Here is a 24,241-nt window from a genome sequence, read left to right as displayed (position 1 = left end):
GAGAGTCACATGTAGACCATCATAACTGATCCTAATTCTTTTACTAAAGCCGGTTCAGTGCTTATCAGCTTTGCTGTGGGTGCCTCACAGTTTGCTGACAGCTGTGAAAGGAAGGTGGTTTAGGGCGAGAATACAGAAGCTGCATCGCAGGACAAGCCCACAGCAGCAGTGTGAACACTGAACCCTGAGCTGCAGGGAAGTCCCCCAACTCAGGACCGCTCCCTGCACCAGGGGACAGGGAGCTGCATCCATGGCTCTCCTGCCCCCTCCATTGGCTCAGGCTGTCCCTCCCTCTGCTCTGGGCTCTCTGGGCTCCTGGCTCCTCCTCTTCTGCAGAGGGCCTGCTCTCAGCCTGCCCCAGGAGGCTGTCAGGAAATGGGCTGAGCAGAGAGGCAGGCTCCTCCCCAGGCCTCCCCCAGCCCCACCCCCTCTGGGTCATCAGCTGGGTGGTCTTCCAGGAGAGCCCCTCAGTCACTGCTGCCTGTGACAGCTGTGCAGAGCCCGGCTCTGAGTCTCTCCTTGTGTCCTGGGCTCCCTGTCTTTGAGCCAGACTGGAGTGTGAGAGGGTGTCTGCCTCTCCTGTCGTCTGTCCCTTTCCTTCTAAGGCCAGAGGAGGAAGGCATGCTGCGGGCTGTCACCCTCCTTCTAGCTTTCCTGGCTCCTGGTAAGTGTGCTGCCTCCACGCTCCTGGGATTTTTCTTTTTTTCTGGCAATGGGAGGCCATACTGAGGAATTAGTCACCTCTTTCTTAGTGCTTTGTGTGGTTCCCCATACAGCAACTCAGGTATCTTCCAACATGAAAGGGAGACAGATGTCAGTCACCAGACAGGCTGGATCATCTGCTGTAATCACTTGTGATATTAAACAAAGCAGCGACATCGCCCACTGGTACTGATACCAGGAGGGGACGGCCCCACAACATCTTCTCTACTCCTGCTTCTCCAGCTCATACTTTCGGGTAGTATCCGGTTTCAATTCATGGAAATACCATGTTTATCAAGTCACAGGAAGGACTTGTGGACTTTTAATCAAAACTCTAGAAGATACTGATTCTGGTGTGTATTACTGCGCTGTCTGGGAGAGGCACAGTGATTCAGATCTCCCCTATCCTGCACTGAAAATTTTGCTTGTGGCTGCCAAGAGCAGTCTTGATACACAGGATAGACCAGCCCCTGCCTTCTTTCCTGCCCTGACTTCACTGTGCTCTGAACAAAGAGAGACCCTGAGCTCAGTGCCCCACCCCACCCACCTTATATCCAGCTGGTCTTGCCACCTACCCCATGAGCCATAGCGCTTTCTGAAAGACCCAGCTCCCATCTCCAGGCCTCAGGCAAGCAGTCTGACAGACAGCAAATCCTTTCAGCTCTCTCAGGAGCTGATAGAGCTCATTCAATCTGCTTCCTGGGACAGACAAGGTCACCTAGAGTGGATGTGTTTGGGGAGACATTTAGGAGAATAGTATAGGAAGGCTAGTGGTACTGAATCATTTACCCAATCATTATCCAGAGAAAATGGCTGAGAAAGGAGCCCCTGCCTTACTCAGGAGAATGAGAAATGATGGAATGAAAACTTTGGACTTCATGAAGACCTCAGGCTGGTATCTGATTTATCTCTTGGACAAACTGATATTTCCCTCACCGTAACCAACCATGGCTGTTGAGACAGTGAAAGTGTAGGAATAAAGTGATTGCTGTAGAGATGCCAATCATTGCGTTCTACTCACAGCTTCTTTTGAAGTTCAGACACACCCAGAATTGTTCTGTCTTAGACAAGGGAAACCAAAGCTCCTTTCCACCCCTCCCCCAAACATTGGCACCGCCAAGTCCTAAACTGGAATGAGTCTAACAGATTATTTTGCTCTCCATAATTAAAATTAAGAGACACTTAGGGTGAACAATCAGAAAATACACAGTATATATTTGAATTGAAAAGTCATATGGGAAAGGGCATGGCTGCCATATTGGACCAGGTTTAAGGATGTAAAATTAATAATGAAGTACAGAAATGCCAGATTGACATATGTATGGTCTCTTGTTTATTGGATCCTCCAGCTTTCTGCCAGAACTCTTAACCTTGACTTTAGCTTTGAGTTTAAGCTTCTAGAACATTGTTTCTCAAACTGTGGTCCGTGGACCAGCTGCAACAGAAACACTTGGGAGATTTGAATAAAAGTACAGGTTCTGGGTATCATCCTATAAAATAAATCAGAATTTTAGGATGAAAGCTGAAAGTGTGTATTTTTCAAAGACCTCCTCACTGATTCTTATTCAGATTGATTTTTAAGAACTTCTGTCATGGCAGGAACAGATAGGGTGACCTGTCTCCCTCTGAAATGGGCGGGTCCCCAGCCTGACACAAGAATGCATTCTAGAAAGGTGCTCATGGGCTTCCTCCCAACACACAAACCCCTCCTCTCTTATGGCACCCTGGATGCTGCTGCTCTAACAGGTTATCACATTTATCCATGACAATCCCACCAGAACCACAAGTGGAAACTCCAGTTCCTTCTTTCTTCTGTGACCTCAGGCAAGAATTGTACGCTAAATGAACCAGGTTTAACTTGATCTACTGTACCAGGGACCATGCATTTTAACTATTTTTCAGCTTTATGAAAGTTTATTCCTTATGTTGAAGCATAAATGTATCTTCATTTATATTTTTCTAATAGTGTTAAGGCTTTGTTCTGCACATTTATTTCTTTGATCTGCTTTGAATTGAATTTTTGTATATGGGGTAAGGTAGGAACCTGAATATGGAGATCCAATTTCTCCCCCAAATTATTGACTCATCCGTCATTTCTCCCAGTGTTCTTCACTGTCACCCCTGTGATAACTAAGTTTCCAGAGGCTCACACAGCCCTTCCTTCTCTCTCTCTTCTTTTCACTGTGTGTGTCCACTTACATGAGCCAGTTTCTCTATGGATACAGCTATGGGTGGGACACTGTGTATGTCAACTTGACTTTTACAAATGAGACTGAATCCCTATTTTGTCTAATCCTGTGCCAGGAACACTCTATTCTAATTAGTATACCAGTAAAATAATTCTTCCTTTTGGTAAGCAAGTTTTCTTGCTTTTTTTTTTTTCAAAATTTTCTTGGGTTTATTTTATGCGTGAATAAACCCTCATTATGTACATTTATTCATTTATTAAGTAATCAGTCAGACGAACTATGGTAGAAATGCATTGTATACAACAAAACATACACAAAAATAAACCATTTAAATATATATGATAAAAACAAATACAAATAGTATTTCTAACACTTTTTCCCCACAAACCAATGTATTGTCTTATGCACTCCACTTTTTAAATCACAACACCACCAACATCAGTGACAATAATACATTTCATTCTCAGATCCTCCTATTTCCTGACAGCACACATGCCTTAGACAAATTATACTCAGTGTCTTTTTTTTTCCTTCAAACCAAATTCTCATAATCCCTTTATAGTACACCTTTGTTTCATTCTCTGAATTACTTCTGGTCTTACGAATGGGCACTTGATGGTGTCTTTTCATATTCTTTAAAAGGAAAGTATCCTCAAACCTGATAAATCTTGGGCTTGGTCAGCTCTTTAAGGAGACCTTTGTGAGGAACGTCCAGGGAGCCTGACTCTCATCCTCTGTTGACTGAGAATACGAGTGTCGCCTCATGGAGTTTCATTACCTTTACCAGTTGCAAACAAGAGAACAATGTTGTGAAAGGGCCTCGCCCAAAGTCTGACACTTCCTGGGATCTCTGGATGATGTTGTCGAATTTGAAATGACAGGTTCACTCCATGAAAGGTGCGCACCCTAGAAAGGAGGGAGGGGTGTCCTGATCCTGCCTCAGCTGCTCACGGTCCTGTAATATTGAAGGAGCTACCTGTGTTTTGGGAGTCGTTTTCCCATCTTTAAAAATGAGAAACAATGAGCCTTTTGATAGGATAGGTTCCCCTTTCATTTTTAAGTGTGTAAACTTCTCTGTTTCCTATGCAAACCTATGACTCGGTTTTAAAAATGGGGTTATTAATTCTAACAAAAGACAAATGATTTTTTAAGAAAAATTATCTACTAACAATTTAAAAATATGTGATAAAAACAAATAGAAATAGTGGTTGTAGCAATTTCTTCCCACACACCAATCTATTGTCTTATGCACCCCACAGCGCCACCAACACCAATGGCAATAATACATTTCATTCTAAATTCTTCCTATTTCCTGACTTAGCACACATCCTTAAGACGTATCATACTCAATGTCTTCTTTCCTCTTCAAACCAAATTCTCATAATCTCTTTATAGTACACCTTTGTGTCATTCTCTGAATTACTTAAGGGCTTGTGAATGGACACTTGATGGTGTCTTGTCATGTCCTTTAAAAAAAAGTACCCTCAAACCTGATAAATCTTGGGCTTGGTTAAGTCTTTGAAAAGACCTTTGTGAGGAATGTCCAGCGAGCCTGACTGTCATCCTCTGTTGACTGAGAATACGAGTGTGGCCTCATAGAATTTCATTACCTTCATTGGTTGTAAACATGAGGTTAATGTTGTGAAAGGGCCTGGCCCCACAGCTGACATGTCCTGGGTGCTCTTGATGAAGTTGTTGAATTTGAAATGACAGGTTCACTCCACAAAAGGTGCGCACACTAGAAAGGAGGGAGTGGATTTGAAAGTGAGCAAAAGTGAGGCCATCTTGTCACACAAAATGGCCCCACACCCTCCTCAGTGTGACTACTCGCTGCTCTGCACATACTCTAGAAAATTCACACACTCTCCTGGTTTATGGCCTCAGCTTATGTATGTAGTCCCTGATAGATTGATAAATTAAAACTTTATTCTGTTAGCTTCCCTTCAGGGACGGCCTGACCACAGGTGGGAAACAGGCCTACAAGGTATCCCTCACAGCTGACAGAAGAATGTAAGAGTAAAAGACCATGGAGTCTGTCATGCCTGAAGGAAACTCACTCCTTATGCCCCATTTTCCCTATATAACTATCTCAAGATTCCGTAATTTTGGAAGATGGCTTTTTTGGAGACATCCGTCTATCATCTTCCCAATTGCGCTGGCTAATTGAATTAAAACTTCCTTTCTCAGTCCCTAACTCATTGTGATTGATTGGCTCAGATCACGGTGAGCAAAGCGACCGCATTGGTCAGTATCGGGGTTCTGATCTTGCCTCGGCTGCTCACAATCCTGTAATATCGAAGGAGTCGCTCGCATTTTGGGAGCTGTCTTCTCCTCTTCCTAAATGGGAAACAATGAGGCTTCTGGTAGGAAGGGTTCCCCTTTCATCTTTAAGTGTCTAAGCTTCCATGATTCTTTAGCAAACCTCTGACTTCATTTTAAAAATGGAGGTTACTAATTCTAATAAAAGACAAAATTGTTTTTAAGAAAAAATATTTACTCAACACACAGTGTTATAAAGATGTAAATTAAAGATAAAGGAAAGAAAAATTCTAAGTTTTTGCACATTACTGTCCTCCTCCGCTTATTTTTCAGTGTGTGTGTATGGTGCAGGTCATCTAGGGCAACCTCAACTTTCCGGTGGTAAAAGGCTGTCAAAAACAGCCCGCCTGCAACACGTGGTATCTGGCATAACAATTTCTACAACATCCATATATTGGTATCAGGTATCGGGTCAAATCCTGCAGCCCCTGCCACGCGTTTCACCTGACAGCACTGTCAGGATGGAGTCAGGCGTTCCGACGGGCAAATTTGAGGTAGATGAGATATCTGGAACTTCTACGTCTACCCTCCCCATTCACAACGTAGGGGAAGAAGACTCGGCCACTTACTACTGTGCCTTCTGGGAGGTGCACAGTCGCGGATGTTAGAGCCACATCAGTCAGTAAATGTTCAGTGGTTCCTCACTCACTATTATGACCTGAGAAAGGGCAGTGACCACCTGCATGCTTTTATGCAGTTTTCTAGATAAACATTCATGTGAGTGACTGTGTGTGGAATTGCCAAATTCTATATTTTCTCCACGAGGAAGCTTTGCGTGAAAGCATGAGAGCTCAGTAATGATAGCTGATAAAAAAACAAACAAAACAACTAACATACATACACACACAGGAACACACACACACACACACACATATTTTGCATACCAATGCTTAGCACCACATCTGTCACAGTGTGGTTGATTATTACAGTTTAGTTAAAGAGAGATTAGCTGGATATGAAGAGACTCTCACAAGTAGTCATCCCAAATCAATTCAAATCTATGTTTTCCATCAATCGATAGTCCCTTTGACTTACACACATTGGTGAGGACTGCGGCCTTGGGCTTGGAGCAAACCACCTCTATTGGGGGAAAAACAAGTCCATGTTTAGAGTCACTTCCTCCTCCTGCCCTTCTCCTTTAGGCTGAGGTAGCTTCCCCAAAGACACTTTGACCACACTCACCAAAGGCAAACCAGCCAGAGGAAACCAGCCCCGGCCTAAGTGAGCGTTTGCCAATTGAATGGTGGTTTAAATTGCTGATTCATAGAAACTCTGAAAGCATCTACTAGAATGTACAGCACCGAACATAGTGGGGACTCAGGTAGTGTCTGGGGAATTGAGATGAATATGTTGATTATTATTGTGGTGCTCACGTTACTTAGTGGGTGGGGGATTGTGTAGACTTGGATGCCTGAAAGATGCTCATGATTTTGGATCAATTTATTTTCCTTCAGACCTGAAGTGGGTGAGATGCAATGACTCAGAGTAACAGAAGCAACATTATAGTGTCTAACAAATGCCAATGAAAATCCAAGAAATTCTTCAAAATCACTATTTTCATGTAACATATCTGTCACCCAGCTCCCCACACATCCTAGTGCCATAGGAAAATGATGTCTGTACCCAGGATTTATTTTGTGAAAATCACATTTCAGAAATTTACCAGACTCCCCTGAAATTCATGTTGACTGTTTCGTCTTGGGAGTTCTTTTTACACAGCCCTGAGAATGGGTTCAGAGGAAAGGGCATGACTCGGGGGTGGTCATCTCTGGTCACTGGGACCCTGGATATTTTTTACTATGTCATTTCCGTAGTCTTCAAATTGTCTAGTAGAAAACACTTATGACTTTTGAATTTTATTTTAAATTCTATTTTGGAAAAGAATTCACACGTTTCATAATATTAAAATTATCTCTGCATATTATTGAGCACTTAGAGACCACATGTGAAATTTGGCGATTAGAAAGGGCTGTAATGGGCTCTCTCTTGACCACTTTTTCTCCTCTTTTCTCTATCAAGTTTTCCTTTTTTTACAAAACAAAACCTGTTTTCTCTCCTGATTCCTACTGATCCCGTCTTCCAAGTTGGAGACAAAGTTCATGCTTGGGTGCCCAGGGTAGCTTATTGGGCTGGAAAATCTCTTTTTCCCTACATTGTACGGATAATGAAGTATTACAGATAGCAGTAAAAATACTCAGTTCTTTTTTTTTTTACCATTTACTGAGATTTACTTTTTAATCTTTTAATTTTTATCAATTTTACTATTTTGAGGTCACATTCTTTTGTATCATTATGTAAATTACAGGCATGTATTATTATATTTCAGCTTTTGTATAGACTGCATTATGTGCACTCCCAAACATCTAGATTTCATCTCTCACCATATATATGTTTCCTTTTACCCCTTTTGCCCTCCCTCCAACCCCTTCCCCTCTGGTAACCACCAATCTGTTCTTCTTATCTATGTTTGTTTATCTTCCACATATGAGTGAAATGATTTGGAGTTTTTCTCTGACTTTTTTCACTTAGCATAATACCCTCAAGGTCCATCCATGTTGTCAAAAATGGCACCCTTTCATCCTTTTCTGTAGCTGAATAGTATTCCGTTGTACATATATAGCACACCTATTTTATCCATTGATCCATTGATGTATACTTGGGTTGCTTCCAAGTCTTGGCTATTGTGAATAATACTGAAATGAACCTAGGGATGCGTGTATCTTTTCAAATTTGTGTTTTCATTTCTTTGGATAAATAGAAGTGGAATAGATGGATCATAGGATGATTCAACTTTTAATTTTTTAGAAACTTCCATACTGTCTTCTATACTGGCTGCCCCAGTTTACCTTCCCTCCAGCAGTGTATGAGGGTTCCCTTTGCTCCACATCCTCTTTAAAACTTTTCTGTTGTCTTTTGAATAAGAGCTATTCTGATGAGTGTGAGATGACATCACATTGCAGTTTCAATTTGCATTTCCCTAATAATTAGTGCTGCTGAACATCTTTTCACATTCCTTTGGCCACCTATATATCTTGTTTGGAAAAAACAAGAGGATGTGAGTCTATTCACATCCTCTGCCCATTTTTTGATCAGGTTGCTCAGTTTTTGTTGTTGAGTTGTATGAGTTCTTTGTGTATTTCGGAAATTAACCCCTTATCCAGTATCTAATTTGGAAATATTTTCTCCCAATTGGTGGGTTGTCTTTTTATTTTGTCAATGATTTCTTTTGCCATGCAGAATCTTTTTATTCTGATATAGTCCCATTTGTTTATTTTTTCTTTTGTTTCCCATGCCCGAAGACACATGGTATTCAAAAAGATACTGCTAAGATTGATGTCAATGAGTGTACTGCTTATGTTTTCTTTGAGGAGTGTTATGGTTTCAGGTCTTACATTCTAAGTCTTTAATCCATTTTGAGTTAATTTTTATGTGTGGTATAAGATAATGGTCTACTTTCATTCCTTTGCATGTGGTTGTCCAGTTTTCCCAGCATCATTTATTGAAGAGACTTTTCTTTCTCCATTGTGTGTTCTGGACTCCTTGGTCAAAGATTAGTTTCAAATAGATGTGGTAGGTTTATTTCTGGGCTCTCCATTCTGTTCCATTGATCTGTCTGTCCAATCTTCTGCCAGTATCATATTATTTTGATTGCTATGGCTTTGTAGTATATGTTGTATTCAGGAGCTTGATACCTCCAGTTTGTTCTTTTTTCTCAAGATTCCTTTGGCTATTTGGGGTCCTTTGTTCTTCCATATAAATTTTAGGTTTCTTTACTCTATTTTGGTGACAAATGTCATTGGGGTTCTGATTGGGATTGCACTGACTTGATAGATTACTCTAGGTAATATGGACATTTTAACTACATTAATTCTTCCAATACATGAGCTCAGAATCTTTCCATTTCTGTGTGCTCTCTTCAATTTCTTTCAACATTGTCTTATAGTTTTCAGTGTACCAGGTCTTTCGCCTCCTTGATTAAATTAATTCCTAGGTATTTTATTCTTTTCATTGCAATTGTAAATGGAATTTTATTCTTTATTTCTCTTTCTCCTAATTCGTTGTTAGTGTATAGAAACACAACTGAATTTTATGTGTTGATTTTGCACCCTACAAATTTACTGTTTTCATTGATTATTTCTGATAGTGTTTTGGTGGATTCTTTAGGGTTTTCTATGTATAAAATCATGTCATCCAGAAATACTGGCAGTTTTGCTTCTTCTTTTCCAATTCAAATACCTTTTATTTCCTTTTCTTGCCTAATTGCTTTCGCTATGATTTCCAATAGTATGTAGAATAAGAGTAACAAAAGTGGGCATCCTTGTCTTGTTCCTGTTCTTGGGGGGTAGCTTTCAGTTTTTCACCAATAACTATGACCTTAGCTGTGAGTTTGACTTATATGGCCTTTATTATGTTGAAGTATTTTTCTTCTGTACCCATTTAATGGAGAGTTTTTATGATAAGTGGATGCTGAATCTTGTTACATGCTTTCACTGTGTCTATTGAGATTATCATATGATTTTTGTTCTTCGTTCAGTTAATGTGGTGTAACACACTGATTGATTTGTGTGTGTTGAACCACACTTGCATCCCTGGAAAAAAATCCCACTTTATCATGGTGTATGATCCTTGTAGTGTATTGTTGTATTCAATTTGCTAAACTTCTGTTGAGAATTTTTTCATCTATGTTTGTCAGCAATATTGACCCATAATTTTCTTTTTTTGTGTTGTCCTTGTCTGTTTTTGGTATCAGGGTAATGTTGAACTTATAAAATGAGTTAGGAAATGTCCCCTTCTCTTCAATATTTTGGAAAAGTTTGAGAAGGATGAGTGTTAAATCATCTTTGAATGTTTGGTAGAATTTACCATAGAAGTCATCTGGTCCTGGACTTTTGTATTTTGAGAGGTTTTCGATTGCTCTTTCAATCTCTTTGTAAGTGTTTGGCCTATTCAGATTCTTTATTTCTCCTTCATGCAATTTTGGAAAATTGTATGATTCTGGGAATTTATCCACTTCTTCCAGGTTATCCAATTTGTTCGCGTATAGCTTTTCATAGTGTTCTCTTGTACTCCTTTGTACTTCTTTGGTATCTGTTGTAATTTGTCCTCTTCCATTTTTTATTTTATTTGTTTGAGGATTCTCCCTTTTTTTCTTTGAGCCTAGGAAAGTTTTGTCAATTTTGTTTGTCTTTTCAAAGAACCAGGTCTTAGTTTCATTGATCCTTTGTATTTTCTTTTTAGTCTCTATTTTATATATTTCCATTTTGATTTTTATTATTTCCTTCATTCTACTGATTTGGGGTTCATTTGTTCTTTTTCTGCTTCTTTTAGGTGTAATGGTAAAGTGTTATTTTGAGATTTCTCTTGTTTTTAGAGGTAGTCCTATATTGCTATAAACTTTTCTCTTAGTACCACTTTTGCTGCATCTCATGGATTTTGGTATGTTGTGTTTCATTTCATTTTAATATAGGTATTTGTTTTATTTCTCCTTTGATTTCTTCATTGCTCCAATATTTATTCAGTAGCATATTTGTGACTTTTTCAGCTTTCTTCTTACAGTTGCTTTCTAGTTTCACATCCTGTGATCTCAAAAGATGTTTGATATGATTTCAAATTTTAGTTCAAATGAACAATCTATCATTTCATAGGTGATAGAATTGTATAAATTTCTTCTTTTATTCCAGGAAAAGTAATGTTATCACAGAAATTATTTTCTCATTTGACAGTGCTGGGTGAATAAGTATATTGCCAAATGGTAAAGGTGACTTCATTAAAAATGAAGAAATTTGTTCACATTTCTCAAGTATATTTGTATTGGTATATTTCCATTTCAATTACTGAAGAGTTTCTTCTTCTCAGAAATACATTCCCAAATTGGCAGCCCTGGTGTTTGTGAGAACAAAAGGGCCATTTCTTTGATGTATCTCTGAGCAGTTACAACACAACTGAACACCTGGAAAAGAAAAAAAAAAAAGCAATTCTCTGAATGCTTTTCCCAGTAATTTAGAAAAGTAGTTGGTTGATGAGTTGAGTCTGATCTCTTTTATTTTTCTTCTTTGCTTTTCATTTTCTTTGAATGCTTTTTAATGATTACTGCCTTGTTGTAAAACAGACGTTTGGGACAATTTATCTGAGGAAAACTTAAAAGAAAAAATCTCTGGTAGCAGAATACTTTATTCAAGGACTTCCAAAGGAACCCAGAAAATCAAATTGCAAGTATAGTTTTTTTACTGATAGTTACATCATGAAACTTAAAAGAAGGCTGAGTTTTTGTAGAAGCTGTAACCAGTGTGACATCATACTGGATCAAGATATTTGGAAAAGGGACTAAGCTCATAGTAACTCCCTCTGGTAAGTAACTTTTTTCTACTTTTTCTATTTTTACCCTGGTAATGAAAAACTGATAAATGTTTTTAGGAAAAAATAATTTAGGGTCACTTTTATCTGAGTGCCACATACTCGGTTTCAGCATATGGAAAGCAAGTTTGTAGCTACCGGTCATTATACATGAAAATAAAACTGCTTCATAAATGGTTTGTTCACTTCCCTGATTCTAAGTATATTTAAATTATACTTTTAGAATACACACGCGAAAAAAGGATAGACTCAAGCTAGAAATATAAGATACTTTGAGGACCATATCTATAAACTAGTGGTATAAGTTATCGGTTCAAGTTACTTTTCTTGTAGAACATCTCTTAAGTCAGAGACATCTTTTTCTGGAGAAGATTAGCCCTGAGCTAACATCCACTGCCAATCCTCCTCTTTTTGCTGAGGAAGACTGGCCCTGATCTAACATCCATGCCCGTCTCCCTCTACTGTTTATGTGGGATGCCTGCCAGAGCATGGCTTGATAAGCAGTGTGTATGTCTGCACCCGGGATCTGGGCCTACGTACCCCAGGTCGCCAGAGCAAAGCACACAATCTTTAGCTGGACAGCACCGGGCTGGCCTGAGAGACACTTTTATTAATTACCTCTTCTCTATATTTTGAGATAAATCATAGTGCTCCTTTCTCACAATAATCTGCAAAACCTATATATTGGTTTTCATCTCATCCTTAATAGCAGTACAAAACATTAATTCTTCAAGTAAATGATTATAGAACATCGATAAATCTCTCTTCTTATTACTTTAGTTTCTTAGACGTAGGATATCAGTCAAAATTTATGCTATCACAACTCTTGTTCAATTGCTTAGCGATGGGCCAGTTTTGGGAATTTCTAAGATCAGTAAGCCATTTCTGCTCCAAAGTGCATGAGAAGAGTCTTCATGCTTTTACATCCTCATTTGCTCATTCATTCTGTCAGCAAATATTCACTGAAGACAGCATCTGTGCTGGATGCTGGAGATAAATGGGGGAAAAGATAAAGATAGAAAAAAAACCCAATACTCCCAAAACTTCTAGTCTAGTGGAGAAGTGTTCTAATTCCAACCAGGCCCTTGCAGGCTGTTCTCTATCTGACCTAGCAAGGAGGAGATTCACAAGGAGTGACTAGTTAGAACAATTTTGAGCCCATAAGGAGTGCAGATGTAGGTCCATTTGGTATTTCCGTATTAAAAGATTTGTAATGAAGTTTAGATATTTTATTTATTGGTTCCAAAAATAACTAATGGGGAAAACTGAACAAAAATTGCTAAACCTGTCATTTGGTCAGAGGATGAGCAACATCAACTATTAAAATACTTAACCTGGCAACCATATTCAAGGATGTCATGAGATGAGTTTGTTTTGTTCCTAAGTTCAGTCCGTTAAACTCATTCAGTTCTCGTTAGCCTTAAAGATGAAACTTTGCCTGAATGAAGGAGACTGTCTCACAAGGATGTTCTTAGCCTCTAGATCCCTTGAAACGAAAGTTTTCAAAGAATTTTCACAAAGTTGATGAAACATTGAAAAAAAAGAAAGAAATTATATATTTTGGTTTCTTAGTGGTTGTGATCATGTAAACATAGAATTCATAAATTGAAAAGCAACATTTTGGTGCCGTTTTTCCCAAGTGATTATATGTTCAATATAAATTGTAGCAATCAAGTTAAAAGTGGCAGAGATATAATTCATGTAGGTCCTGAAAAATAGTTTTTAGGAGAGTGTGTTGCTGGGAAAAATATGGACTTTGATTCTGGATCTGTTGCTTTCTGAATAATCATCCTTTAGCAAACAAATTTTGATTCATTCATTATTGCTCTACTAAAATTATAAAAACATTACTTACCTCTTATGAAAAAGATTGGAAAATACAAAAGATAAAGAGAAAATTAAAATTTGTTATCAACACACTATCTCTGTTAACATTTTTGTATATTTCCATCCACTCATTCTATCCATGCAACCACAATCTCTAGTGGATGTTGTGAGGATTAAATGAAATTAAATATGGAAATTACCAACATAGTCAGTGATAAAAATGTCAATGATAAAAATACGCAAATCACCACCACTGGAATTTGTTATGAATTCAGGAGTACAGATAAATGTACTAATTACCATCTAGTCTACAGTTCACGTTAGAACAAATGGTCAGTAATTGGAAAAAACTTTCAATTATGAAGACTAATTGTTACCTGCTTCTAAAAATGATTAGAATATAATAAGCATTATCTCAAATTTAATAGCCTGAATATAAGGTGATCTATCATTTTCCGGTAGAAATATCTGGAAGAAAAAAAGAGAGGGGCTTTTGCAAATTGAATATGTTAATTTATAATGAAATAGATAAAAGTCAAATATCCACTTATAATATTTAATTTCTTAATTGGATTATAGCCACAAAGTTAAAAATTATATTAATACAAATACCAGGTGAGAAATATTGCTCTTTTTTGTCCTCACATTTCATTAAAAATTTTGTTCACAGTCTTCACGTGCATTTGAAACATCTACCTTAGAGCAACATTCCAGGTCATCACAGGGGCTGAGTGTCTGTTTTGGGATGCCCATAGGATGATGTCACTGGATATTTTATCTAAAGACACAATTATCCATTTATAAAATAAAAGGAAAGCATTTTTTTTTTCATTTATTCTGTTATTCTCTAAATGTGCAATGTAAAAATAAACTGTAGAGGTTTATTCCCAAGTAATATTTACCAAATCCATGTTCAATTTCTCTATTTTCTTTTACCAGTCCTAGCTCCAAGAGTGGCATTAAGTGAGTTCGTTTCAGGGGAAATCTTGTCCCAGCAGTAGTTTTTGATCACAGCAGAGTATCAGAAGAGCATCTTTTAATATGACAGGTTGCACAAGGACTGAAACATAAGATGACCCTTGTTTTCTGAGGGATAGTTTTGAGAAAGAGAGCCTTACTTTATGTTCTTGCACTTTCAGTCTGTTTGAATTCAGCATATTTTGTGTCTATATCACAGAGTTGAGATTTTCAAACATATTCTCCCACCTCTCACGTCACATTTGAGTTAGACCTCACTAAACTATCAACTGCTGGGGCAGAAAAATGAATAAATTATAATGCACAAACAATTTGTCACTTATTTCAACTGCCTCTTTCCAGAGTCTATTTGAGAAGACCTAAAATCAAATACACAAGCACAGGCATACCTCATTATATTGTGTGCCGCTTTATTGCACTTTGTAGAAATTGCAATTTTTAAAAAGCAAAGGTTTGTGGAAACCTTGCGTCAAGCAGGTATATCAGCTCCATTTTTCCAAAAGCGCTTGCTCATTTCATTTCTCTGAGTCACATTTTGGAAATTCTCGCAATATTTCAAACATTTTCATTATGATTATATTTGTTATGGTGATCTGTGATCAGTGATCTTTGATGTCACTCTTGTAATTGTTTGGGGCACGATGAACCGGGCCCATCTACGTCAGCAAAGTTAATGGATGAAGGTTGTGTGTGTTCTGACTGCTCCGCTGACTGTTTCCCCATCTCCCTCTCATGGGGCCTCCCTCTCCTCTGAGACACAACCATAGTGACCTTAGGCCTTTTAATAACCCTACAGTGACCACTCAGTGTTCTAGCGAAAGGAAGAGCTGCGCGTCTCTCACTATAAATCAAAGGAGAGAAATGACCAAGCTGAGTGAGGAAGGCATATGTAAGTTGAGATAAGCCAAAAGCTAGGCCTCTTGCACCAGTTAGCCAAGCTGTGACTGCAAAGGAAATGTTCTTGAACGAAATGAAAAGTGCTACTCCAGTGAACACATGAATGATAAGAAAGCAAAGCAGCCTTAGTGCTGAGATGGAGGAAGTTTGAGTGGTCTGGATAGAAGATCAAACAGCCACAAACATGCCTTTAAGCCTAATCCAGAGCAAGGCCCTAATGCTCTTCAATTCTGCAAAGGCTGAGAGAGCTGAGGACGCTGCAGAAGGGTGAAGCTAGGACAGTTGGCTCATGAGGTTTAAGGAAAGAAGCCATCTCCGTAACTTAAAGGGGCACTGCAAGGGGAAGCAGCAGGTGCTGACGTAGAAGCTGCGGCAAGTTACCCAGCAAAATGCGCCAGGACCGGATCCCTGGTCTCCTGAGTCGCAGGCCAGTATAGTTCCCTAGAATTTGAAGAACTCCGATAAGTTAAATTAGTCTAAAGTTTTTCATTCTGGTTGATTACTGTGGAAATTAGTCTAAAGTTTTTCATTCTGGTTGATTAACTGTGGAATTATTATACAAAATTCCTCGGTGATGGAACAAAACTTGTTGTCAAAGGATATCGGAAGAATGGAAATTTCCAAGGTAATAGAGGGAAGGCAAGAAGCAATTAAATTGGAACAATACTTAAGAAACACTAGGAAAAGCAGGAATGTCATGGGGAGGGATGAAGAAATCTTAGGAGAGGTTTTAAAACAAATCCTTATGACAAAGAACAGCATAGCCAACATTGTGCAAATGTGACAATAGGGTTTGGCTTTGTGCACAGGTGGATTTTCATAAAGGACTCAAGTAGAACGTATGTAATTATCATGAAAGTGTTTGGCCCACGGACAGTTTATAATCACTGGTAAATGTGTGAGTTGACACATTTCCTTTCTAACGGTGAGAGGGTGTTGTCAAAGAGCCCAGGCTTTGGAGTCAGGCTGGCCTGGCTCCACCACTTGTGTCCTGCTTATGTGAACTTGGGCGATTATTGCCTGGCCTCAGTTTCCTAATCCATAAAATGGGATGACAGTGTGTATCCAGCAGGGCTTGTATGGCAATCGAATGAAACTGTGTGGATAAAGCACTTGGAACATTGTCCAACTCATAACAGGTGCTGGATACATGTTCCCCTGATTCCAATGTGAAGGGAAAACTGCATCTAGTGAGGAGAGTTGTTTGCAGCCAATGACACTGACAGAGCAGCAACTGCCAGAGGATTAGCTGGACCTCTAACAGCTCAAGTGGAAACTCATCTTACTGTCCACTCACATACAAAAATGAATTTGGAGTTATTTGTTTGTCTTTGGCAGAATTTTCCATCACTTGGCAAGGAAGATGAGATTGAAATGTGTTTGTTTATTATTTTCTTGTTGTTCTATGTGCTTTACATCTTAATCCTTTATTTTAATTGCTGTCATCTCTAACACTAACTGTTATTGGCCCTAAAATAAACAGCCAACAAGTTTGAGCTTCATGCTCATATTTACCAGAAAAAAGTTTAAATTTAAACAGAAAATTGTCAAGATGTTAAGTCAACTATATAAGTAATATGTCAAAAGTCTGAAATACATATTGAAATATGAAATAGCTATAATTATTTGATAAAAGAAAAATTACAAGAAGAAGCTAGAGAACGCTTAAATCAATATCAATATGTGGGTTTGAGGCATCGTACTTTCAATGAAAAATGTAGTTGACATTTGGTAAATTTATGTCAGAATTCATACTGCTGCATCTTTTTTTAATATATTTTGTTTTGTTTTGTTTTGTTTTGTTTTTTTTAAAGATTTTATTTTTTCCTTTTTCTCCCCAAAGCCCCCCGGTACATAGTTGTGTATTCTTCGTTGTGGGTTCTTCTAGTTGTGGCATATGGGACGCTGCCTCAGTGTGGTCTGATGAGCAGTGCCATGTCCGCGCCCAGGATTCGAACTGATGAAACACTGGGCCGCCTGCAGCGGAGCGCGCGAACTTAACCACTCGGCCACGGGGCCAGCCCCTTGTTTTGTTTTTTTGAGGAAGATTAGCCCTGAGCTAACATGGTAACATCTGCTGCCAATCCTCCTCTTTTTGCTGAGGAAGACTGGCCCTGAGCGAACATCCCTGCCACCTTCCTCTACTTTATATGTGGGACGCCTGCCAAAGCATGGCTTTTGCCAAGCGGTGCCATGTCTGAACCCATGATCCAAACCAGCGAACCCCTGGCCGCCCAAGCAGAACATGCACACTTAACCACTGCACCACCAGACCGGCCCCATACTGCTGCATCTTAACAAAATAAAAACAACTCAGGCAATTCCACTCAAATGTATCATTGGATTATGCAGATGAATGTATATAAATGCATTAGACAGGCTTGTTTATTTTTTTACCTGGTTTCCATTCCATGAATCCTGAAAATTATTTTCACCTAAAAAAATACTGTTAATAATTTTTTAAAAATGTTTAAGGAAAAACATGTAATATAATGATTTAAAGTATAGGCACTAGCCATATTTACACAAGTACACTATTTAATCCTCAGTTAACTACTATATTGAGAAAGTTATGGAAATTCAAGATTCATTTTATCCTGAAAACAATGAAAGAAAATCTAGGTGAGGAAAATAGACAAGAGGGAAGAATAGCGTGTTGTCATGCAGAAATTTTTTAATTCATCATTTTACTTTCAATTTCTTTATATAATAAATCAGAAGCATTCCTATGAAGAAACAAAAGTTCCTAAGATGAACATTACATTCTTTAATATATTGAGTAAAGACTAAAATTATGTAAATACAATTATGATTGAAAAATTAATCTCATTTTATATAACACGCTTTTTGAATTAGAAACAAAGTATAAGGTTGGAGAAATATAGTGTCTTACTATTATAATCAATAAAATACCATTTACGCTAAAAGCAAGATGTATAAAATTAAAATAAGCACAATATGACTTAATTGTATTTACAGCATGAGTCCAAAACTCGACATTGTTTGCTTAACTACTTTACTATAAAAATCAGAAACTTTGCTATACAGACATAACTTCTGAAGAATATTTGTTCTTTTCTTCTCAAATAAGAAATCTACTTCTCCTTTTCCTAAGAAATTGTCCATTGAATTATTTAACTTGAAGCTAGCACAAAGAGAATATTAGTAAAGCGTTTGAATGTCAATTGGAGATCAAAGTGGAAAGAATTTTAATATTTATAATTCCCATCATTAGATTACCAGCAAATGTATAATCAAGTAACACTCCAGCATTCAACTGGCATGTTTTTTTTAAACAATGATGTTTTCTTATACATTTTGACATTATGTCTGCAAGAGACTCTGGAACTGTGACATTTAATATTACACCAATTACATATATACTTTATTCAGCAGGTGATGACAAATAAAATAGTAGAGCTCTAAAACAGTTCAGCAGCCTTACAGGCTAGATACAAATTTTGGAGGAGACAATGAGAATCAAAATACACTGTATTCCTCGTCGCGCTTAAACCTCAAGAAATTCCAAAATAAAATGTGCTTTTGAAGAACATATTCTAAAGTGAAACAAAATTCTGATGAGTGCCTTGCTTGATAAGATTAACGTAATAGCATTTTTTAAGATAATCAATTTATTAATAGAAGTTTTAAAAACATTGTTATTTTGCTTCTAAATTCAAGGCTCATAGGGGCTGGCCCCGTGGCCGAGTGCTTAAGTTCACGCGCTCGGCGGCAGGCAGCCCACTGTTTCGTTGGTTCAAATCCTGGGCTCAGACATGGCACTGCTCATCAACCACGCTGAGGCAGCGTCCCACATGCCACAACTAGAAGGACCCACAACGAAGAATATACTACTATGTACTGGGGGGCTTTGGGGAGAAAAAGGAAAAAAATAAAATCTTTAAATTCAAGGCTTGTAAATAATTTGGAGCTGCAGCTTAAATAGTGCCCTACTCAAAAATCTGGGGGTTTCAGATATGAAAATGAGATGTTATATAAAGTTAGACATCTGGTAAGATAACTCCATTGTGTAAGAACAGAGCTAGAGATCCACATTTGAGCTAAAAGATCAACTTGATTGTCAAGTACATGTGGAAATAGATTCCCATTAACAGGTGACTGTGCATTGTTTTTAAAAAATGAAAAACTTCTTCCTGATATTTATTTATATGACAAATAAGACAAATGTGGTGCATTCCAGAAACAGTTAAATGAAGTGACGTTTCAGAGTTGCAGAGCATGACAAAGGGTTACCTGGCCAAAAGAGCATAAGTTACAAAATTCACGGGATAGGAAAAGGGAAGTACTTTAGAAAGGACCAGACATTCTCACGTGTAGAGAGAGCATCAAAGTTACCTGGTCTCCTCCCCCATTCCCACCACCTATCCACCCACCTTGAAAGCATGCTCCGCTACGATAGAACGTAAGAGATTTTTAAAAATACGTGTGTTCATGAATATTAGAAGCCTTGTAATGGTACAATTAAAAGTCATCCCCCATCTTAGCATGTGGAGAAAGAAAAAACACAAAGTTTTAATCCAGGTCTTGCTACTTAATAGCTGTGACTCTGGGCAAGTTACCTAACATCTGGAACCACTTTTTCCATTGAAAATGAGAACAATATATGTCTCACAACCCATTGTGGATAAAAGGCCATGGTGAGCACTAATTCAATGGCAGCTTTTCTTCTTTTACTATGTGCTAGATTGTTGTAAATCACACATTATTGGTGCTTCTCTGATAATACTTTTTAATTGCTATTCCATTTTCCCCCACAGATAGACGCCTTCCTGCAAACATTTCTCCCAAGCCTACCATTTTTCTTCCTTCAATTGCTGAAATCAACCTCCATAGGACTGGAACATACATTTGTCTTCTTGAGAATTTCTTCCCTGACGTTATTAAGGTATATTGGAAACAAAAGAATTGCAACACAATTCTGGAATCCCAGGAGGGAAAAACCATGAAAACTAATGACACATACATGAAACTCAGCTGGCTGACCGTGACTGAAAAGTCATTGAATAAAGAACACAAATGTATCGTCCAACACGAGAATAATAAAGGAGGGGTTGACCAGGAGATTCTTTTTCCTTCAGAGAATGATGGTATGTCAATGTAAATATAACCTGCCAGAACTTTTCTTTCAAAGGGAATATCCCAGCTTTTCTGTCAAGTATTAAGGGAAAACAAACAAATATAAATGTGTCTTATATGTTGTTATTGGTGACATAAATGTCCCTCTCTTTCCCTTTAGAATTAGAATAGTTGGGCCTTGGAACACAAAAAGGAAAAGAAAAAATTTCCTAAACTTTTCTCAGCCTCAGTTTCATCATCCAAAATATTAAGATCTTAGTGATATTTTTAGAGTTCTTTATGGATTAAATGAAACAACATATGTGAAAGCAGCTAACAACTCAGAAACACAAGGCATGCATCAAAGAGAGATGGATCAAGAAATATGAGCAATTATACATCTTTCAGGAACGCTCTACCCAGCAAGGAGAGTCACTCTCACTTTCACCTTGCTATCCTCAGAGTACAACCCCAAAACAATGCTATTAGGTGACAAAATTGTGTTCATTTGATGGAGCCAAATCATGACTCAACCAGAAATAGAATAATTTGGCCATTGCAGTTTTATTACAGTCATCAGTTTTCCAGATTTGTATTTTATGTACTACCATAAGCTAAAATTTTATAATTGGAGACTGGGTGAGGCTTATGTCTACAGACGTATTTCCATTTTACATAATGAATGTATTTCATGCCATTGGTAAATGTAGCTCAACAAACATTCATTGCAGAACTGGCCTGTGCCAAGCCTGGAATGGATGTGTAGATGAGGACACTAGCGTGACTTACTGTCCCAAGGAGGATGCACTATTGTAAGAGAAAACGTTCTTTCCTAATCAGGCGTGATTCAGGCATGATGTGCCCAAGGAACCCCTTTGACACTGATGCTGCACATAATGAGACAGTGTGGGCAGAGGACTGAACGTGCTTTGGTCCCAGCAGTGGTCCAGTAACTCTCTAGTCTCGGGACTGAAAGCCCTGAGCATGAACACAACAGAGCAAAGGTCCCAGAGGACCTATAAATCAGAAGGAATTTTTCTGTACTGACTGAATGTAATGTACTGAATGAAAATAATCATCTCACAGGTTATTGTAAAACTTAAGACTAAAACTTTGCTTGCAAAGCTTTCAGAACAAGTGTTTGGCATTTGGTTAGTAGTTAATGAATCTTAGCTATTATGATTTGTTAGAGATATTGTAGGGGTGAAGAAATGCTAAAAGCTGTTTATCACAAATACTTTTGCCCTCATGGACTCATTCATTAAAAATGCACCTTACTTTCATAGTTTAGAATGGTCTAAGTGAATTTAGAAGAGGTTGTTGATTGACGTGGCCTGTAAACTGGATGCTGAGTTGTCTCGTTGTTGTCTGTGGTGGTGGTGGTGGTAGATGTTTACTTTTGGGTTTGGATGGTGGGGTGTCACTGCAACGTAGGTCATCAGAAATAAACAACTGTGACCACCCTCCATTCATATGTCCCATCCTCTCATAGCAATAGTCAAAACTAATCAAACAACTTCTCTTAGATATCTTGCAGTTGCAGCTCACCTACACTTCAGGCTGTTACACCTACTTCTTCCTGCTCCTCACGAGTGCCGGACACTTGGCCATCATCGCCTCCTGTCTGCTCCGGAGAACAGCAGTCTGCGGCAACGCACGGAGTTCATGACAGATGGTGGTACAAGAAAGGAAAGTTGTCTCCAGTGTTTATTTTCCCTAACTGTGTCTCCTGAGGATCTAGCTGGGCTTTCTCTCTACATTTGGGTTCTTTCAGTTCACAAGCGTAGTTTTCTATCTTGTCATTATTGTATAATGGTTTTTCAAACCACTGGGCAAACAGAAAACCTGAATCTGTAACAAAATGAATTCTGCCATTACTCAGGGGTAGGGTTGGGAGTGGTCCTTTAGCACCACTGTCTCCGTGATCTCCATCAGCTCCTCCAGGACCTGAATGACCATGCCTTCTGAGTACAGACAGCATGCTGCTCTAGTCATGTCCCTTAGGGCCATTTAACCAGAACCACCTTGAAGCCTTCCATTTTACACACCCTGAATATAACATCTTTGCTACTTGAATACTGTACTTTGTTTTTCACATTAGGCACAATAAAAAAATCACAAGTCTACATTTGTCTTTGTGTACTTTAATTAGATGAAATATAATGGAAAGTCAAGGGTAAGAAACAGCCTGACACCTGAGCCATCAAATCCAGTGTTGGCTGTAATGATGATCAATACACCGCTCTAATTCTTTCCCTGAGATGGTGGTCATGCAGCTTTCTTTCGGGCACTGGCTCCAAGAGGAGCCACAGCCAATTGAAGGCACCCAGTTTATTTCTCTTGCAAAGATCACCAGATTCACACTCATTTGGTCCTGGACATTCTGATGGCATCAGTATAACATCTAGCACAACTTGCATTGTGTGTGCTCAGGTCTACACTAATGTTTCACAAGCACCATGTTTTCTGGTACTCACACCAAGAGGCTAAGCCCCTGAACTCTGAACTCCCACTGCCTGGGTTTGAATCCTGGGTCTAGTATTAGCATCTGTGTGACCTCAGGCAAACTATTTGAACTCTCTGTGCCATAACTTCCTCATCTGTAGAATGGAATTCCAGTGCCCTGTCTCCTGGAGTTGTGTGGATTAGATGAGTTAATTATGCCTGGTACTTGCAAGTCCTCAACAGCATTAGCATCCACTGTTGGCACTTCTACTTTTGAATCATCTGTAATCTCATTTCCCCACAGAAAGTTTAGCCGTGTGCGGAACAGGGACTCTGAGTTTCTGTTAGGCACCAGGCAATCCCGTTAATACCCTGATAGCCCCTATAGGTAGGTACAATTATAGTCCACAGTCTAGATATTGGAGAGATTCAGTTCTTAGATCAAGGTCACTATTTTATAAATAATAGTCAGTTAAAGCCAGGTCTCTCTGAACTCAGAGCCAGTATCTTCTTACCTACTATCAGGAGGCTTTCCTTTCAAACACTGTCAACTGGCAAAAGCAAAACAAAGCAAAACCTGCACAGCTTCTCTACTAAAGGCATCCTCCAAGGAGTAAGTGAGAATTCTCTTAAGGATTTGTGCCTGCATCTGTGTTTTCTCCTCATGTATATACTCTGTTATTATAATAATTGGTCACTTTCTTATCAACACTATGAAAATCCTTCTTTATTCTGTGACCCTGTGTCCTAGATTTGCAACCGCTTTTTGGGGGTTGCTAATGAAATGAACTGAGAGCCTCCGGCAGAAGTATCCCATTGATGGTGCTCTCTGGGTGCCCCATTCTGACACCCTGGCTCCTGCCCTAGACTGGATGGGTTCGGAGGTCCTCAGAATCACCTGTGGAAGCCTCTGGTAGGTCCAGGTGCATTTCCAAGGTAGGAGGCAGGATATACATCCTTTGCCATCATGTGCTTTTCCACCACAGCATGACTGCCACGTGTTGTGGTGGGGGGAACACTGGCACAGAAGTAACACCTCACACCCCATAGTTAGAGCCTTGGCTCCTTGGTCTGCCTCTAACTAGCTGTGCGATTTGTTATTGATCATGTCACATTGTCTAAATTTACCCAGCTTACTTATCCAAGTTACTTTAGCTTCAATTAAAACAGGAAAATTTCCCTCCTTATTAGACTAAGAGCTGGTGGAGAGAACTGCCTCTTCACATGTCCACACCTCCTCTTCTTGCTCCTATGCTGTTCGGACAATTCAGCGGTCATAGGCCAACCTGTCACAGAATTTTTATGCTGGTAAGTCTTTTATACACTAACCTCCACCCACCCATAGGACTTCTGTGATTAAAGTCCACAGCACCTGGTTGGATAAATGAATACAAGAACAGGTTGCATCCACAGGTGTGCAATGGGAAACTAGGCAAAGATGTACACAATTCCAC

General features: G+C 38.8%; 2 protein-coding genes and 1 long non-coding RNA gene across 5 annotated transcripts in view; 2 read left to right on the top strand and 1 right to left on the bottom strand.

The window, feature by feature from the left end:
• LOC103562137 (uncharacterized) overlaps positions 1-22,467 on the top strand; it is a 35,027-nt gene extending 12,560 nt beyond the window's left edge. Inside the window, 5 exon segments of the mRNA XM_070617428.1 lie at positions 606-664; positions 777-1,083; positions 11,497-11,558; positions 20,045-20,374; positions 21,869-22,467. Of these exon segments, the coding sequence (XP_070473529.1) occupies positions 606-664; positions 777-1,083; positions 11,497-11,558; positions 20,045-20,374; positions 21,869-22,011 (901 nt within the window). The 3' untranslated portion in view covers positions 22,012-22,467.
• Positions 1-24,241, top strand: part of LOC103545034 (platelet binding protein GspB-like) — a 476,815-nt gene that overhangs the window by 298,814 nt on the left and 153,760 nt on the right. The gene's annotated exons all lie outside the window — the stretch shown is intronic.
• Positions 1-24,241, bottom strand: part of LOC139082756 (uncharacterized) — a 178,916-nt gene that overhangs the window by 70,550 nt on the left and 84,125 nt on the right. The gene's annotated exons all lie outside the window — the stretch shown is intronic.

This window comes from Equus przewalskii, chromosome 4 (assembly GCF_037783145.1).
Source record: "Equus przewalskii isolate Varuska chromosome 4, EquPr2, whole genome shotgun sequence".
Taxonomy (NCBI): Eukaryota; Metazoa; Chordata; class Mammalia; order Perissodactyla; family Equidae; genus Equus; species Equus przewalskii.
This window is presented reverse-complemented; position numbering and strand designations above follow the sequence as displayed.